We start from the raw sequence: 15285 nt of genomic DNA, 5'->3' as shown, positions 1-15285 counted from the left end.
TATGACAATGAGTAAACAAGGACAATCTATAAATGGTACTGGCTCTTGGGCAACAGATCACGGCACCAAGCTAGTATGTTGTCAGTCAATGTGCTGTAGCAAAGTGGACAAAAAGAATGCACCTCTGAACTATGCAAAAGATGGCCGAGAAATGAAGAATGTTTGGTCTTAATGTCGCCAGATCTACGCAAACATGCTTATTTTGATGACTAAATTACATTCTTGTTCAAAGTTTAAGTGGCAAGGTAATCATTTCTTAAAAAGTGACCAATAAAAGCACAGGCCTGGCAACCTGTACCCTGCTGTTAAGGATAAAAAAACAGCAAACGTGGCTTTCCTGTTGACAAGTGTTACCTCATTGGCAATAGGAACCTATCATCATGGTATGATATGGATAAGCTTTTCAAACCGAGATTAATGTTCCATGTGAGGTTTTGTGTCGCATTTTACACACACTTTACTTCTAAGAGCTTAGTCAGGAGGGTTCTGACTGCCAGTGAGATGGTCAGGGCCCTTTTCTACACACACATTTACAATTCAGTCAATATTTTTCACTGGTCTTAAAAGACCATTTGTAGAATTCCAGAGCCCACTTTACCGGGACAAGATGTGGTCGAATCCTAAATTGCCAGCTTTGGACCTGCGTTCTAATCCAGGTTTTGCTATTTGACTGTGAATCTTGTCATTCTGGGCAAATCCCTAATCTCCAGGTTTCTAATCTTACATACACACACTTTTATCAGCTAGTAATTCTGTCGGGTAAAATCACATGGGGTTGTGTCTGCAACAGGTCAAGCCTCGACTTTTACTTCACCTCAACTTTTTTCTCTTGCGCTCCCCCAGCTAGAATACTTCTTCCTCTCCCCTCAGCCTGCCGCCCCCCACCTTTCCTACCCTCTCCCTCTGCACACGGAAGCCCCTGCTCCAAAGTAGGGGAACCCCAAATGATATTCAACTGCCACACACACATTTCACAGTGCTGGTGACTCATCAGTGTGATGTACTTGAAATGCAGCTCAGGCTGCTGAAGCCACACAACCTCAGTGTGCTGTGTGGATGTTCTAACTGAACGTATAGTTACAGTTTCACTTTACAGGAGGTTTTCATGCAATTTTTAGGTATGGTGGTAGTCTAGACCATTTATATCCATTATATGATTACTTAAAGGAGGCATTCACTTAGCCCTCTTCATCCATTGGTCTGTAGTTCTGTCATTCACTATTATCTTCTGCTCACTGCAGCATGGGGGAAGGTGTCAACCCATTCCAGCAATCAACTAACTTCAATGTGAGTGACCGCATTGTTCCCTCTCACAAAGACAGCAGCCACACATAAAGTAGTTTCCTTCAGTGCCAGAGATTACTGTGATAGAACGTATTTTTTAAGACTAAAAAATAGTTTTATTTTTAACTAATGTTTTTTTCAGATTGCAAAGACTGGCAGCTTTCCTAGCAATACCGCTTTACAAAAACATGTCAAAACAAAATGAGCATTGACCAATTCAAAAGTCCAGTGCCAGACCTACTGACTTTGACAATGCTTATCCAGTTTCAAGATGCATCTTTTATGCAAAATGTTTATTTCAATAAGGACTAAAATCACTGGCATACCTATGGCTCACCAATATATTGGTGCACCTTTAGGGGCCAACACTGCAGCTCCTCTTGCCGCATAGTCTGATGCAAAGACATTGATCACTGAAACTCAACCAGAGGAACACATTAATCACTGGAGACCTTATGCTATCAACACAGTCTACCTACACCTAGCACTGTGACCGTCTTAACTAATAAAACTTCTTCCTCAGAAGACAGCCACGATTGTTGGGTATTTCTTTGATGTTCAGTATTTTTTGTCATACAGCTAGCTTGAGTCATGGTCCAGTTTGAGTTTTAAAGTCTTTAACAACTCAAAACATTTGTCTTTCTTGTAAGAGTACGATTGTGGCAGTGTTAGTGGCATTTTCAACACCTGTAGCAGCCTCTATTTGACTATTGCTGTTTGGTCCCTGAGTCAAATGGTTGCAGTGAATCCAAAACACACCAGTCTATTGGCCTCCAATGGGCATGCTGGACCAGCCCATCAACCGACGTGCCTGAACTTGCAATTTTCCCTTAAGAGATGGGATTCTTAGGATGTGCCTGTGTGTGGAAAACCTCAGCTCTCTAGGATCGCTTTGATTTTCATTCTTCGTTACCTGGCACTATCCCAATGCTGAAGATGGTTCATGCCCTGCTTGCTTAGCCTGCTGCAAGCATCACTAGGACAAAGCCATGACCAAACTTTCTTAGTCTACACTATGCCTTCAAGTAGCGCCTTCTCCTGCTGTGAGTTCAGACCTGGCCAAATCATTGAAGCTGCCTCCCAGACCGCACAAATGTGGTATTCTTGGACAGGACAATCCTATACACAATTGTTCTCAAGATGATACCCAGGCAAGATCATACCTTCTAGGAAAGGATGATTTATTTGTATGCTATAAGAATGTGCACTGCAGTGTACTTTATGTTGTATGTTATGCATGGACATATACTTGCACATGCTCTATGCACAGACATGAGCCTCCATCCATGACCAGCAGCTGTGATTATACCCTGTTTTAATAAGGAAACGTTTAACACAACACACAGTTTGATTTTCTACTTTTGAGAGTAGAATAAAAACTGAGACCTCCTCTAACCCCAACACACAACAATCTTACCATATCACTCTGCCATTTCAAGAAAGATCAGGGGACATCTAAATAGACAAAGGCCACTACCATGTCTTCCCCTGGCCGATTATTTACCCCCAACCTCTCCACACCCAGCTGTGTACCCGACCTTGAGTTGCCTCTCCTCCCCGATCTCACACCCTGACGTCTCAGATGACAGCACTCCTGAACTATCACCTCGGAATAGGCTATGTCTATACCTAAACATAAATTAACAACGTCTGCAAGCCAAAGTGACATGTTGGATATTCTGAGCTATTTTCCACCCTGCATGTCCCATTTTACCTGTTCAGTTTGTGTTTCAATGAACAGAGCAGCAGGGAGGCATTAACAGGTTCTGTGGAGCCTGACGAGGGGTTGCAACAAATACCAAACTTGGAGTCATTCTTGATTCTGAATACAGATATACATATATAAAAAGAGGTTCATTTTCTGCATTTTGCTTCCACAGGCAGTGCAGAAAACGGTTTTATTTCCCAATTCATCACATGCAAGGTTAGAAATACAGCATACTATGCACTGTTAGAGTTACACTGAAAAGCCTGCATTGAGTACTTCATTTCACTACACCTTGCTGGCATCAGGTGACATCGGATTCCTCACCTTTATGCCACTTGTGTGAATGTCCAAGAAGGGTGTGCACCCTGAATATAGACTCCAGAATATCTGTAGGACATAATATCGAGAGCAAAACATCCAAAATGAAATACCGACAGGTAACGAAGTGTAGATTTCCTATACTGAACTCCACAGTTGTCCCATATATATATATATATATATATATATATATATATATATATATATATATATATATATATATATAAATATATATATATATATATATATATATATATATATATATATATAGTTAAGGTACATAGATGTGGGGTTAGCAACAGTAAATCTATATGCACTTACCTTTTAATGTTTTGGCCCTCGATAGTTGGTCAATACTAGGGCTGATATTCAGTAGCACAACCTCCAAGGAGGCAGCGTGCCCACGTACTTCACCGGAGGAACAAAACACACATTTACATGCAGTTCATTGCACATTCAAGACGAATCTGTTCACCCAATGTGGTAATCTGGCGCATCACAAAAAGGGAGCAACTGGGAAAAGATATCCTAGCAATAAGATAGGGATACATTTCAGGTGTTTCTATGTCACTGTATCTATGATGCATGGAATGTGCAAGAATTTTAACTGGTGACGATAATTGGTCTCCTTAAAAATCTGTGTAACAAAATGTGGAAGAGAAATTTATTTGAGCACTTTTTCTTCAACACTACAATTAATACTTAGAGTGTACTTCTGTGCACCAGGAGCAGCCTTGAGGTACAGATGCAAAATTCCGGAAGAGATATCATTAAATAAAGATTTTTAACTGCCTGTGAAAATGTAGGCAGGAGAAAGAAACTTTAAGGCTTGGTGAGTCTCTTTAAATGCACCTTTAACATATTCTAATATCAACCTTTGTGCACCTTAAACCTTTCACCTCTTTTTAGTTTTACTGGACTTACTCAGTCAGGTACTACTTAAATACTCACAAAGGGCTTTGGGACAGCGAGGACACAATTTTCTATTTGACACTAAAACAAAAGGTTTACACCAAAAAAACTAACTTTTTGGTCAGGCAGAGGCGCAAGAACATCACTAACATCAGCTTAATCAGGAGTTAAAAATTTGGCAAAGGAACAGCTTCACTCATCAACCACAAAAAATTGCAGTGATTTGGAATGAAAGTACTGTAAAGTGGTATGCAAGTAATAATGTGATGTGTGTGTTCCCTAAATATGCTTTTTATGACCTACTCATACATTTCTAAACAGGTGGTACAGTGCATGATCTCACCTTGCCGTCTCCTTCCACTCCATCTCTTGCCCATCGACCGCCAGGAGTTCGTCCAGCTCGGTGAAGAGTTGTGGGGGTGCTGGGCTGTCATCTTCTTCACCCAAGATGAAGCGGATCCTCTCAGCAGCAGGGGAGACTGTAGAGGTGAAAATACTGCGGTTAAGAGCCTGATTGATGATCACTGAGGTTCGGCTCATCAATTTCTTGTTCTCTGTGTAGCCATTGAGCTGGTTCTCCAGGCATTCTTTTTCATTGGACATTCTATGCGTCCCCCTGTTCCTGCCTGCGCTTCAGCTTCCGCTGACAAGTGGAACTTTGTATGCAAGGCAGTCGTACGCCACTGAGACTTGAACAGTGCAGTCCAACAACCTCAGTGAAAGAGAGTGTGAGACAGATTGCAGCCAATATAAGTTAGGTGCCCCTACCCTTCGCCGGGGGACCTTTGGCACTCTCTTCAATTGAGGTTTGCAAATCTTTTTTTTTCATACAGCACAAAACCAGTTCGAGCCACACTGGGATTGGGCACATGCAGAGGGCAGAAGCATCCCATCCCTGCTCCCCCTCCCATTCCCACCCCTGCCCTCCCTCCCCTTCAACGTCTTCCCTCCCCCCTCCTCTTGCAAACTAAACTTATTTTTATTGGCTTCCAAATCACCTGTAACCTCCTAGGTTCATTACAATTAAGGGAATGTTTAACAAAAGTGTGTCTTTTCTTTACATGAAGACTGTGCCTGAATATATTCAGTCAGGCTTCAGTGAACTTGAAAAACAACGCGGAGTCCAATACTGCCCACTTGAACCACATGCCAATTGCATTTTCAAGACAGGCAGACTGGTATTGCCTAATATTACTTCTTCTAATAGGTAATGCGCATTATGGTAAAAAAAAAAAAGCCTGACGGAGTGATGTGGCCGATTTCATTTCAACACTGGAGTCAGTAAATCCAAGTATAACAAGTGGTGGAAAGTTTGTACGTCGAAGTTTTTAATTAAGAACGTGAAATAAGCTGGTTTATATTTCAATAAGAGTGGCATTTAATTTGACAATGTGTGCATATCTAAGTTAAAATAATCATAAACCTCTATGAGCTATTCGGATAACGTCCCTGGAAGATAACGAAAATATGCATTTTTGTTTGCCAAACACACAGACACACACGCAAACACACTCAGACACACAACCTTTATTGAGTAGGCATTATGATTAAATGCATGAGGGAAAGAAGCTGCTATGCTGGTACAAAAGGATTACAAATTATTTGAACAATAGTTGTGAGAAGGGACTTTACAAAGGTTTCCTACACACTGCAGCGCCTGCATTAGAAAGATGTGCCCAATACGAAGATGATGTCTGCAAAGTGACGTAATCCATGTTTATTGTAAGGTTTCCGTGTGCTTTCCTACACCAAAGTTAAGCTCACGTTCCCATTCCAAGACAGGGCAGGAGCTGGGCCGTGCATCATTAACAGAGCTTTATTTGTGCCGGTGGCTGAGGTGCTGGGCACCGATACCATTTTATGACGATCAGGGGACTTCTTTTTTATTATAAGGCTTAGAAACGCAGTGACAAAGAGAAAAGCAGAGAAGGGAGAAGAAGAAGGAAGACAACGATAGGAGAACAGAGACAAAGGGCGAAAGCAGGGGTGGTACCTGCAGGAGGGACACGAAGAAACCAGAAGTGTAGGAGTAGGATAGGAAGGAAGAGGCATGGTGTGGAATCAAGATCAGGCAGCCTTTGTAGTCAGTAACCACAGTGCCTGGCAGCGCCGGTGGCGCGCTTAAAAGAAAACATACTCTAAAAGAAATATCCTGCCACCCAGTCTCTCTAATAGATCTTGTTGATTCTATCCCAAAAACGAATCCATACTCCCATCGCATGAGGTCACTGGGAAACTCGAAACCAGATCGGAAGCTTCTGTCTCAGAACAATGGCTTCTAGGTTGCTATAGGGTGCATTAACATTGGCCCTGCTTGAACAGTATGTAGTGAGGGGTAGAGGCGGTGTCTCCGATTACCACGGAGGGGCTGCATATGCCTTGGAAGTCGGTCGGGTGGCTCCTGAGAGCAGATCTGGGTACCTGTGGTGGTCTGTGAACCCCTGAAAAAGAGCTGGGATTTGCCTACGCAGAGTCTTTGCATGGTGGCTCTCTGAATAGTGCGGTATCTTTGTGATATCTATCTATTTATCTATGTATTTATGTGTGTTACTTTCTCGGCAGTTGGATAATTTCTCTTTTAGACCTCTTCCTTGTGTATCTAGAGCTATCTATGTGTTTGGGCGTACCATATATAGATAGAAGTGTTCATCTGTGAGTTTAAGGGCCAGTGTGTGTCGATGCTTCTATGCCATTAGTGTTGGGCTCTGTGTGTTGAGAGCTTCAATATGTGTGTGTGATGATATGACCCTTTTGGGGGAGCTAGGGGATGCAGCAGCAGTTTTTGCTCTATCTTTTGGCAACATTTCATATAGGAGCTAAATGGGAAATGACACACTTTTTCACCCCCTTAACTTTTTTCCTATGAACTGAACATATATTTCCAAAAATTTGGCAAGCCAAAACAGCTAGCTGAGTAAGCAGATTGCAAATCTATCCACGGGGTCAAAAGATATAGGCAAATCTAACAAGCATTTGCAAAGCAATGGGTCTCGCAATTTAGTTAGAGCTATTGGCATTGTAAATTCCTACCTGGACTTTTCTTGCAACATAAATTTGACACAGCAGTGTCTAGCTAGATGAAAAACACCTAGAGAGGAGGAATTATTACCAATAAGCAACACAGCTGAACATAGCAGCGTGGGTATTGATTTTTGCAGTATGAATCAGTAGAAGACATGGCAAGTGTGCTTTCCGACAAGCACCATACTGGTGAGGCATACAGTGGAAATAACACTTGCACAGCTTTCTCAAGCAGAAAATTAAAAGTAAAATATTAGTAGACATAAGTGAGCCCATTCAAAGCACCATGGCCGCCATGAGCACGAAGAAGAGTCACAAAAGGAAAAAGAAGTTCACTTGCAGTCAAACGTATCGACAAACGTGCAAATATCCATGTAACATGTGACCAAGAAGGTAACAAAACCGCCCCAAGGAGGAACAAATGTAAAGCATTTACCAATTATAACAAAGGATTTTGGAAAGGCAAGCCCACAAATGACTGAAAATAATGGGTGTGGTTAAAAACGCACAGTACTTACAACAGGTCAAAGCGCTTGGGCGTTCGACCTAAAAATGAAAGATAGTGGCGCTACTGCCTATGAACCCTAAGTCCAGGTTCAGCAACAGAGCACTGCATCAGGCACTATCATTCGTGGTGGGGGGGCAGAGTCCTGACTACCGTCCCTGATGCCTGGAGTGTATCTGTTTGTTAATTTTTTCATCTTTAACTATGTCTGGCTAAATGTGCACGCTGGCTGAATATTCCTTTGTGTTACAGAACCCAAAGACCATAAGCCTACTTTGACTAAGCCTACTTTGACTAGCACTTTTGTCAGCCACTGTTTTAGAACTGCACAACCTCCTGAGATGCTTCCATAAAATTGAACTTTTATCATGATTTTTTGGCCTGAGTTTTTACAGTGACTACCCAGAATTTGTCTTTTTGAAAGGTGGTGACTCTACAAGACAGTGCCTTTCAAGGTTCACAGACAGGGTCTGGACACCACTTCCAGTTCCAGGGGCTGTACAGAGAGTGTGGGGGAGAACAGAGAAGTTGAATGATGGATAAAGTAAGTATTGCTTGGGTGGAGATAAGAGTGGAGTAAGGAAGAGAGGAGAAACACCTAGGAGGGAATATTCAATAAATAATAGTGCAGTAAAAAACATTTTTGGGACATATTTGTTGTACGTACTGTTGCTTTAAGTTCCTCTGCCCGCAGGAGGATGCATTTTTAATCAGTGCACTAATGCACATGATTCAGAACAGCCGGCCCAGCATCAGTGCTAGCTGGCACCACAAATCACCTCAACAGCCTGCAAACACTGCCAAGCCCCTCACAGACAGTGAGCATGGGCCTCTGTCAGTAGGCTGTCAGGTTTGGTAGAAACCCATCGAATGACGAAAGTAGAACTGACTTCAAACACCTGAGTTCCCCAGAGACTTGAGGACATTACCTCTCACAGGACACTATAGTTAAAGAAGGTCACAGCAGCAAAAGGATGCAGATTATTAACAGCCATCGAGGAACTTATCGGTGCCAGCTCATGCAAGCGTAGTGCAGTGTTATTCTGCTGTGGCATGCACTGTGTACACACTGCATACAAAAACAGCATAACTGGCAACCCTCTCTGAAAATAAATCTGCTGTTTTATTACCCCATTCGTCCTCTGTCTAGTCGTACAACTTTATTTCCCTGTTATTCTCTGTGGTTTTCCTACATTCTAATGATCATTTAGTTTTTAGCAAACAGTGACTGCTCTCATCAAGGGTCATCATTTGATGTATATTACAGTATATGAAGGGGAAGCACGTGGCAGCCATAAATTAAAAATACTCTTCAATTTATAGATTTGTATATATTGTTGAGATTCGCTATGTGTAAAAAACATGTGGTGTCAGAGATTATCTTAAACCAAAGGAGTCATCTTGTTGGCATGGCAGCGTGTTGCGGGACATACTTATCTTTTTTAGTTATTTAAATACTCGCTAAAGGAAAACAAGTTAATCGCCATCTTTTGACAACAGCGCCCATGAGCAAAAAAAAAAAAAAAAGCGCTAATGAACTTAGCAGAGCAGCATGAGAAAACTTTTGGCCCCATAAAGGAGATAAGCAATGCCTTGTATGCCATGTCGTGAGTACTGGCAGGGAGGTGCCCTGGAGAGAGAGGCACTCTCTGCGATGTGATGTGAGGGCATATGGTCTTTGTTTAGTCAAATAAGCTTATTTTAGGAGCTGTTTGTTTAGTAAAATAAGCTTATTTTAGGAGTAGGGCAGAGAACAGCACTGGAATAAAGCCAAAACAAATGACAGCGACTTAGGAAGAGGTGGGAGGAACGGAATGCTGCAATAAAACGCAGACAGCTACCAGCCTAAAAAACCCGCAGTGAAAGGGGAGCACCAAAGAGATGTTAAAAATAGTCTGTCAACGCAATAGATAAAGAAACCAAAGTGGAACAATACAGTAGTAGTAGGTCATTGCTCTGAAACAGAAAAAGAAGGGGAAAAAAAGGTAGAACTGACCTCTAGCGAGCAAGAATTTTTTAAGGACATGGCAACCAACAAATTAAATTGCTTTAACCCACCGTATAAGTATACTTAAGTATACACCAGGTCGAACGCTAATGCTCGACCTAAAAATGCCTTTTCACTGGAAACACTGTTTCAAACATAACTACACAGTGGCTGCCACCACTGTGTATATAAATATGTATACATTATGTACAGATATATACATACATATGTGTGTGTGTGTATAAATACTTATAAATATATAACCTTCAGGCAGTCACCTTTAGGTAGGTATGATTAGGACCATGTTTCCATAGAAAAAGCGTTTTTGGACTTGCCTGTATCTTCGGCACCGTTTGACGAATCTTCACAAAACATTCCCCAAAAAAGTGTACTGGTGATTCTTGTTTGGCATGGAAAGTTTATGGGTGATCAGTCAAGTTGAGGCCGAGAAAAAGGGGGGGGGTCAAAATAGTTGTGTTTCTCATGTTAATTCCCATAGGATCCTTGAACACGACTACAGCCCGAACCACTAGAAGGAATTTGGCAGAAAGTTAGCTGTCGATATGCAGATTGTGCTTTGGGTGTTTAGTGTAAATCTGTTCAGTAGTTCTTGAGATATTAAAGGGAAAATACATTTATATATCTGAGGTAGCAAACAATTCGTGAATATTCACAAATTTTCAAGAATGCGCACAAATAGAAGCACTGTACTTGGCTGGCCACAACCAAAACAGAAAGATGCAGCTGCCATTTTAAGGACCAGGGAAACGGTTCCTGGGCCTCATAAACAAATTGAAAAGTAGTATAAGGGGTCAGGGTGGAGGTACTCTGACCCCAGGGGTGTGATATAGGGGTGGTTGAGGATAAAATTATGGGTTTAAAATGATTTTTCTTCACCATGCGTGATATTTATGATTAATCGAGATTAATTGTGAATAAACTTTTTTTTTTAAAACACATTCACAGACTCATTCATACACTAATCCATTCACTCATACATACACTCACTCAGAGACTCATGTGCCCACTCACACATCCACTCAGACACTCATGCACCCACTCAGACCAACACAATGACTCACACACCCACTTTCAGACCCCCTCAGACACTCACGCACCCACTCACAGATCCACTGACAGAGAGAGGCCCTGTGGTCAACTCCCCCATGAACGACGTGGGGTTGGGTGGTTATAAGGCCTGAGCTGCAGGTCCTGCAGCCAACTCCTGTTGCGCACGGCCAAAGGCCATGTGCAGCGGTGGCTGGATTAACGCATAGTAATTGAAATTACTTTACATTAAAAACCATAGAAATTCACTGAAAAAAACAAAGGTTACAGGGACGTTATAGTTAGGCTCTGAATTTACTTGTACAAAACCATTGAAATTCAGCAGTTATAGTTAGAGTTATTTCAAGTAACTATAACTAATGCCCTAAGGTAATTATAACTTGCAGCCTTCGCCATGCATAGCTAGTTACTACACGTCATATTATTGCAGACACCTTCTATGGCAACTTTGATAATATCACTGCAACATTTGCAATAAAACTATTGATGAGAAAACTGTGCATGCCGAGTGCGCAAGTTATAGTTACCTTAGAACGGGAGTTATAGTTACTTAAAACAACTCTGACTATAACTCCTGAATTTCTATGGTTTTGTATGAGTAAATTCAGAACCTAACTATAACTATAATAATGTCCATGTAACCTTCTTAGTGTTTTTTCAGTGAAAATATATATATATATATATATCTGTATATATATATATATATATATATATATATATATATATACACACACACACACAAAGGTTACAGAGATGTTAAAGTTAGGAAACAGATTTGAAAAACATTGAAACTCACTCAAAAAAACGTAGGTTACAGGTACGTTATAGCTAGGTTCACATTTTACTCACACAAAACCAAAGAAATGCAGCAGTTATTGTTATGGTCAGCTCAAGTAACGATAACTCATACCCTAAGGCAACTATTTGGGCCTTCACCATGAACAGTTTTCTCCTCAATAATTTTACTGCAAATATAACAGTGATATTATCAATGATGTTATCAAAGATGTCATGAGTGTTGTAATATGTAGGGTAATTAGCAGTCCATGGCGAGGGTGCAAGTTATAGTTACCTTAGGGCCTACATTATAGTTACCTGAGCTAAACATAACCGTGCAGCCATGAGCAGCAGGGGTTGGCCGCAGAGCTTGGCCTTTCAGCAAGGCCTTGCTGACAACCACCTATAAGCACCAAACTTTGTGCCACACATGGCCTTTGACCGTGCATGGCAGCGGTTGGCCACCCCTATAAGCATTGAACCCTGTACTGTGCACAGCCTTTGGCTGTGTGCAGCTGGATTGTCCGCAGGGCCTAGCTTGAGGCCAGGCCCTGTGGCCTACCCCCAATATGCACCCACCCCTCTGCCACACATGGCCAAAAGGCCACTCCATTGAGCGCCAAGAGCCCCGGGGATCACCACCTCCCAGGGGCTTTCTGTAAAACATATGATGTGGCCACATGGACCCCACGTCCTGGGGCTTGAATATGCCCCGGTGACCTCCACCTCCCAAATTCTAATTTTGAAAATTATTTGGGGGGCTGCGTGGACCCCTTGGGCCCCGGGGATCCCTACCCCCACAGGCTAAGTACATTCTGTAAATTTGGGGGGTGGCCCCTTTCCTTGGCCACATCCGACCCCCAGGGACCTCATCCCCAGGGTCCGGGGACTAGTTCCTCTGGGCCCTGGCCTCACCCAGGGCACCCAGGGTGCATCTTTGGGGACCGCGGAGGAGACCCAAGGCCCCTGTGGTCCCAGCCTCCTGCAGAAGCTGGCATTGCTGGAAATGCAGCTCCCCGCATGCAGGAGCAATTGTTTCATCTGTTTACCTGCTCACAGCCATGCTGTGGATGGCTCCTGTTTGCTGAAAGCAGACTATGGGGGTTATTACAATTTTGGAGGAGGTGTTAATCCGTCCCAAAAGTGACGGTAAAGTGACGGATATACCACCAGCCGTATTACGAGTTCCATAGGATATAATGGACTCGTAATACGGCTGGTGGTATATCCGTCACTTTACCGTCACTTTTGGGACGGATTAACACCTACTCCAAAGTTGTAATAACCCCCTTAGTGTTTGCTGTCACTTGGCAGGAGCTGTTAGCTCCTGCCACGTAAATGCAAACAGCTACCTCAAAGGGGTGGACACTTTGGGGCAAAGCAGGAGACAGTCGTGGGGGTGGTGGTCCCCAAGGCCATTAATGGCTCCAGGAGGGAGGGGCAGTGCGTATCCCCTCCTTCAAGTAACACAGGCCGGCCCTGGGGAAATTGTAGTCCCCAGGGCTGTATATGGCCTGCGGGGGGCACACGCCCCCTTCGTTTTTTTCTAATAAAAATTTGGCCCCAGGGAGATTGTGGCTCCCAGTGCCTGGGGGATCTGATGGGCCCCCATTAGTATTTATTTAACTCTGGGGAGCTGATGGTCCTGGGGGCATATAAAACCACCAGGGGCGGGGTCTGGGCAGCCCCCTTCCTTTACTACATAAAGCCCCAGGGAGGTAGTGGGCCCGGGGCTCTCGGAGCACAATGGATGCGCAGCCCCACTCCCATTTTTTTATAAAGCCCTGGGGAGGTGGTGGTGCCTGGTGCTAAAAAGAGCCATAGGAGGAGGAGGCAGTGTGCCCCTCTCCCCTTTTTTGTATATATGGGCATGCGTCCAGAACCTGGCCGACCAAGGGCATTGCATTGCAGAAAACAAGCCCAGGAGCCCTCGCCTGTTTTTAAAAAAAATTCACCATGAATTTGCTCCAAATTTGGGGCAATCGTTTAAAAAAAATGCTTTTTTGCCTTGGCGGGGACCCAGAGGAATCCCCAGGATCAAGGTTAGGAGGTCAGCATATTTATATCCTACCCCCTTTTCTTTAGGGCAGCCCCCTTCCTTTACTACATAAAGTCCCGGAGAGGAAGTGATCCCAGGGGCTCTCAGAGCCCAATGAATGCGCGGCCCACTCCCATTTTTTTATAAAGCCCTGGAGGAGGGTGATCCCGGGGCTAAAAAGAGCCCTGGGGGGGGCAGTGTGCCCCCTTCCTTTTTTTGTATATATGGGCATGCGTCCGGGACCTGGCCAACCCAGGGACATTGAAGAGAACAAGCGCAGGAGCCCTGGCTTGTTTTTTTTTAAATGCTTGTTTGCCTTATTGGGCAACCAATGGCACCCCAGAATCAAGGTTAGGTGGTCAGTATATTTTTATGCTACCCCCTTTTCTCTATTTTTTTTTTTTGTTTGAGGCTTGGCTGAGTCACAAAATGGCTGCTAACACTTCCTGGTTGAAAGGTTGGCAGCCAATCAGATCTCTGCACAAGATCAGGAGAATTCACAGTTATTTGCGAACCTAAATATACAAATTTGGATTTCCTTTAATTTCTTAAAAACTACTGAATGGATTTACACCAAATCAAAAAAAAGCGTGCTTTCGCAACCAAGAGCTACCTTTCGCCAAATTTTGGCGATTTCGTCCAGCGGTTTAGGCTGCAGTTGTGTCTAAAATCTCTACGGGTATTAACATGGGAAACACACTTTTTTGACCCCCCATTGTTTTCAGCCCCGCTTGATGGATCCCACAAAACGTTCCATGCACAAAAAGACCCAACTAGACACTTTTTTGAAAATTTCATGGAGATATGTCAAATGGTGGCAACGATATAGCCAATTCAACAAACCCTTTTCCTATGGAAACTAGGTCCTAACTATAACTGCCTACTGGTGACCACCAATAGGTTAAATATATATATATATATATATATATATATATATATAGTCGCCACTAAGTAGTTATAGGTAGGAACTAGGGGCCAGATGTAGGAAACAGGTTGCGAGTCGCAAACGGCAAAAATTGACGTTTGCGAGTCGCAAACCGGAGTTTCCTATGCAGAAATGCATTTTGCGAGTCGGAACCGACTCGCAAAATGCATTTCCGACTCGCAAATAGGAAGGGGTGTTCCCTTCCTATTTGCGACTCGCAGTGGGATGCAATTCCATTTGCGACCGCGTACGCGGTCGCAAATGGAGTCGCTGTTACCATCCACTTGAAGTGGATGGTAACCCACTCGCAAATTGGAAGGGGTCCCCATGGGAACCCTTCCCCTTTGTGAATGGACCCCAAAATATTTTTTCAGGGCAGGTAGTGGTCCAAGGGACCACTACCTGCCCTGAAAAAATTCCGAAACAAAAGGTTTCAGATTTTTTTTTAAGTGCAGCGCGTTTTCCTTTAAGGAAAACGGGCTACACTTAAAAAAAAAAAAACTGCTTTATTGACAAGCAGTCACGGACATGGAGGTTTGCTGACTACAGCAGGCCTCCATGTTAGTGAGTGCCCATAGTCGCTATGGGGCCGCAATTTGCGACCCACCTCATTAATATTAATGTGGTGGGTCTTTGCGACCCCATAGCGACTCGCAGACGGTGTCTGAGACACTGTTCTGCATATGGTTTTGCGACTCGGAAATTGCGAGTCGCTCGGAGTCGCAATTTCCGAGTTGCAAAA

The 15285-nt window shown here is 43.3% G+C and overlaps 1 protein-coding gene across 4 annotated transcripts in view; it reads right to left on the bottom strand.

Annotated features, from left to right (window-relative positions):
• SLC4A4 (solute carrier family 4 member 4) overlaps positions 1-15285 on the bottom strand; it is a 623315-nt gene that overhangs the window by 231295 nt on the left and 376735 nt on the right. For all 4 annotated transcript variants that reach the window (XM_069236872.1, XM_069236873.1, XM_069236870.1 and 1 more), the window contains exon 4: positions 4566-4701. In XM_069236872.1, coding sequence (XP_069092973.1) covers positions 4566-4701 — 136 coding nt within the window. The remainder of the gene's footprint in view (positions 1-4565; positions 4702-15285) is intronic.

The sequence above is a fragment of the Pleurodeles waltl genome, chromosome 1_2 (assembly GCF_031143425.1).
Source record: "Pleurodeles waltl isolate 20211129_DDA chromosome 1_2, aPleWal1.hap1.20221129, whole genome shotgun sequence".
Taxonomy (NCBI): domain Eukaryota; kingdom Metazoa; phylum Chordata; class Amphibia; order Caudata; family Salamandridae; genus Pleurodeles; species Pleurodeles waltl.
The sequence above is the reverse complement of the archived record's forward strand: the minus strand, read 5'-3'. Positions and strand labels throughout refer to the sequence as shown.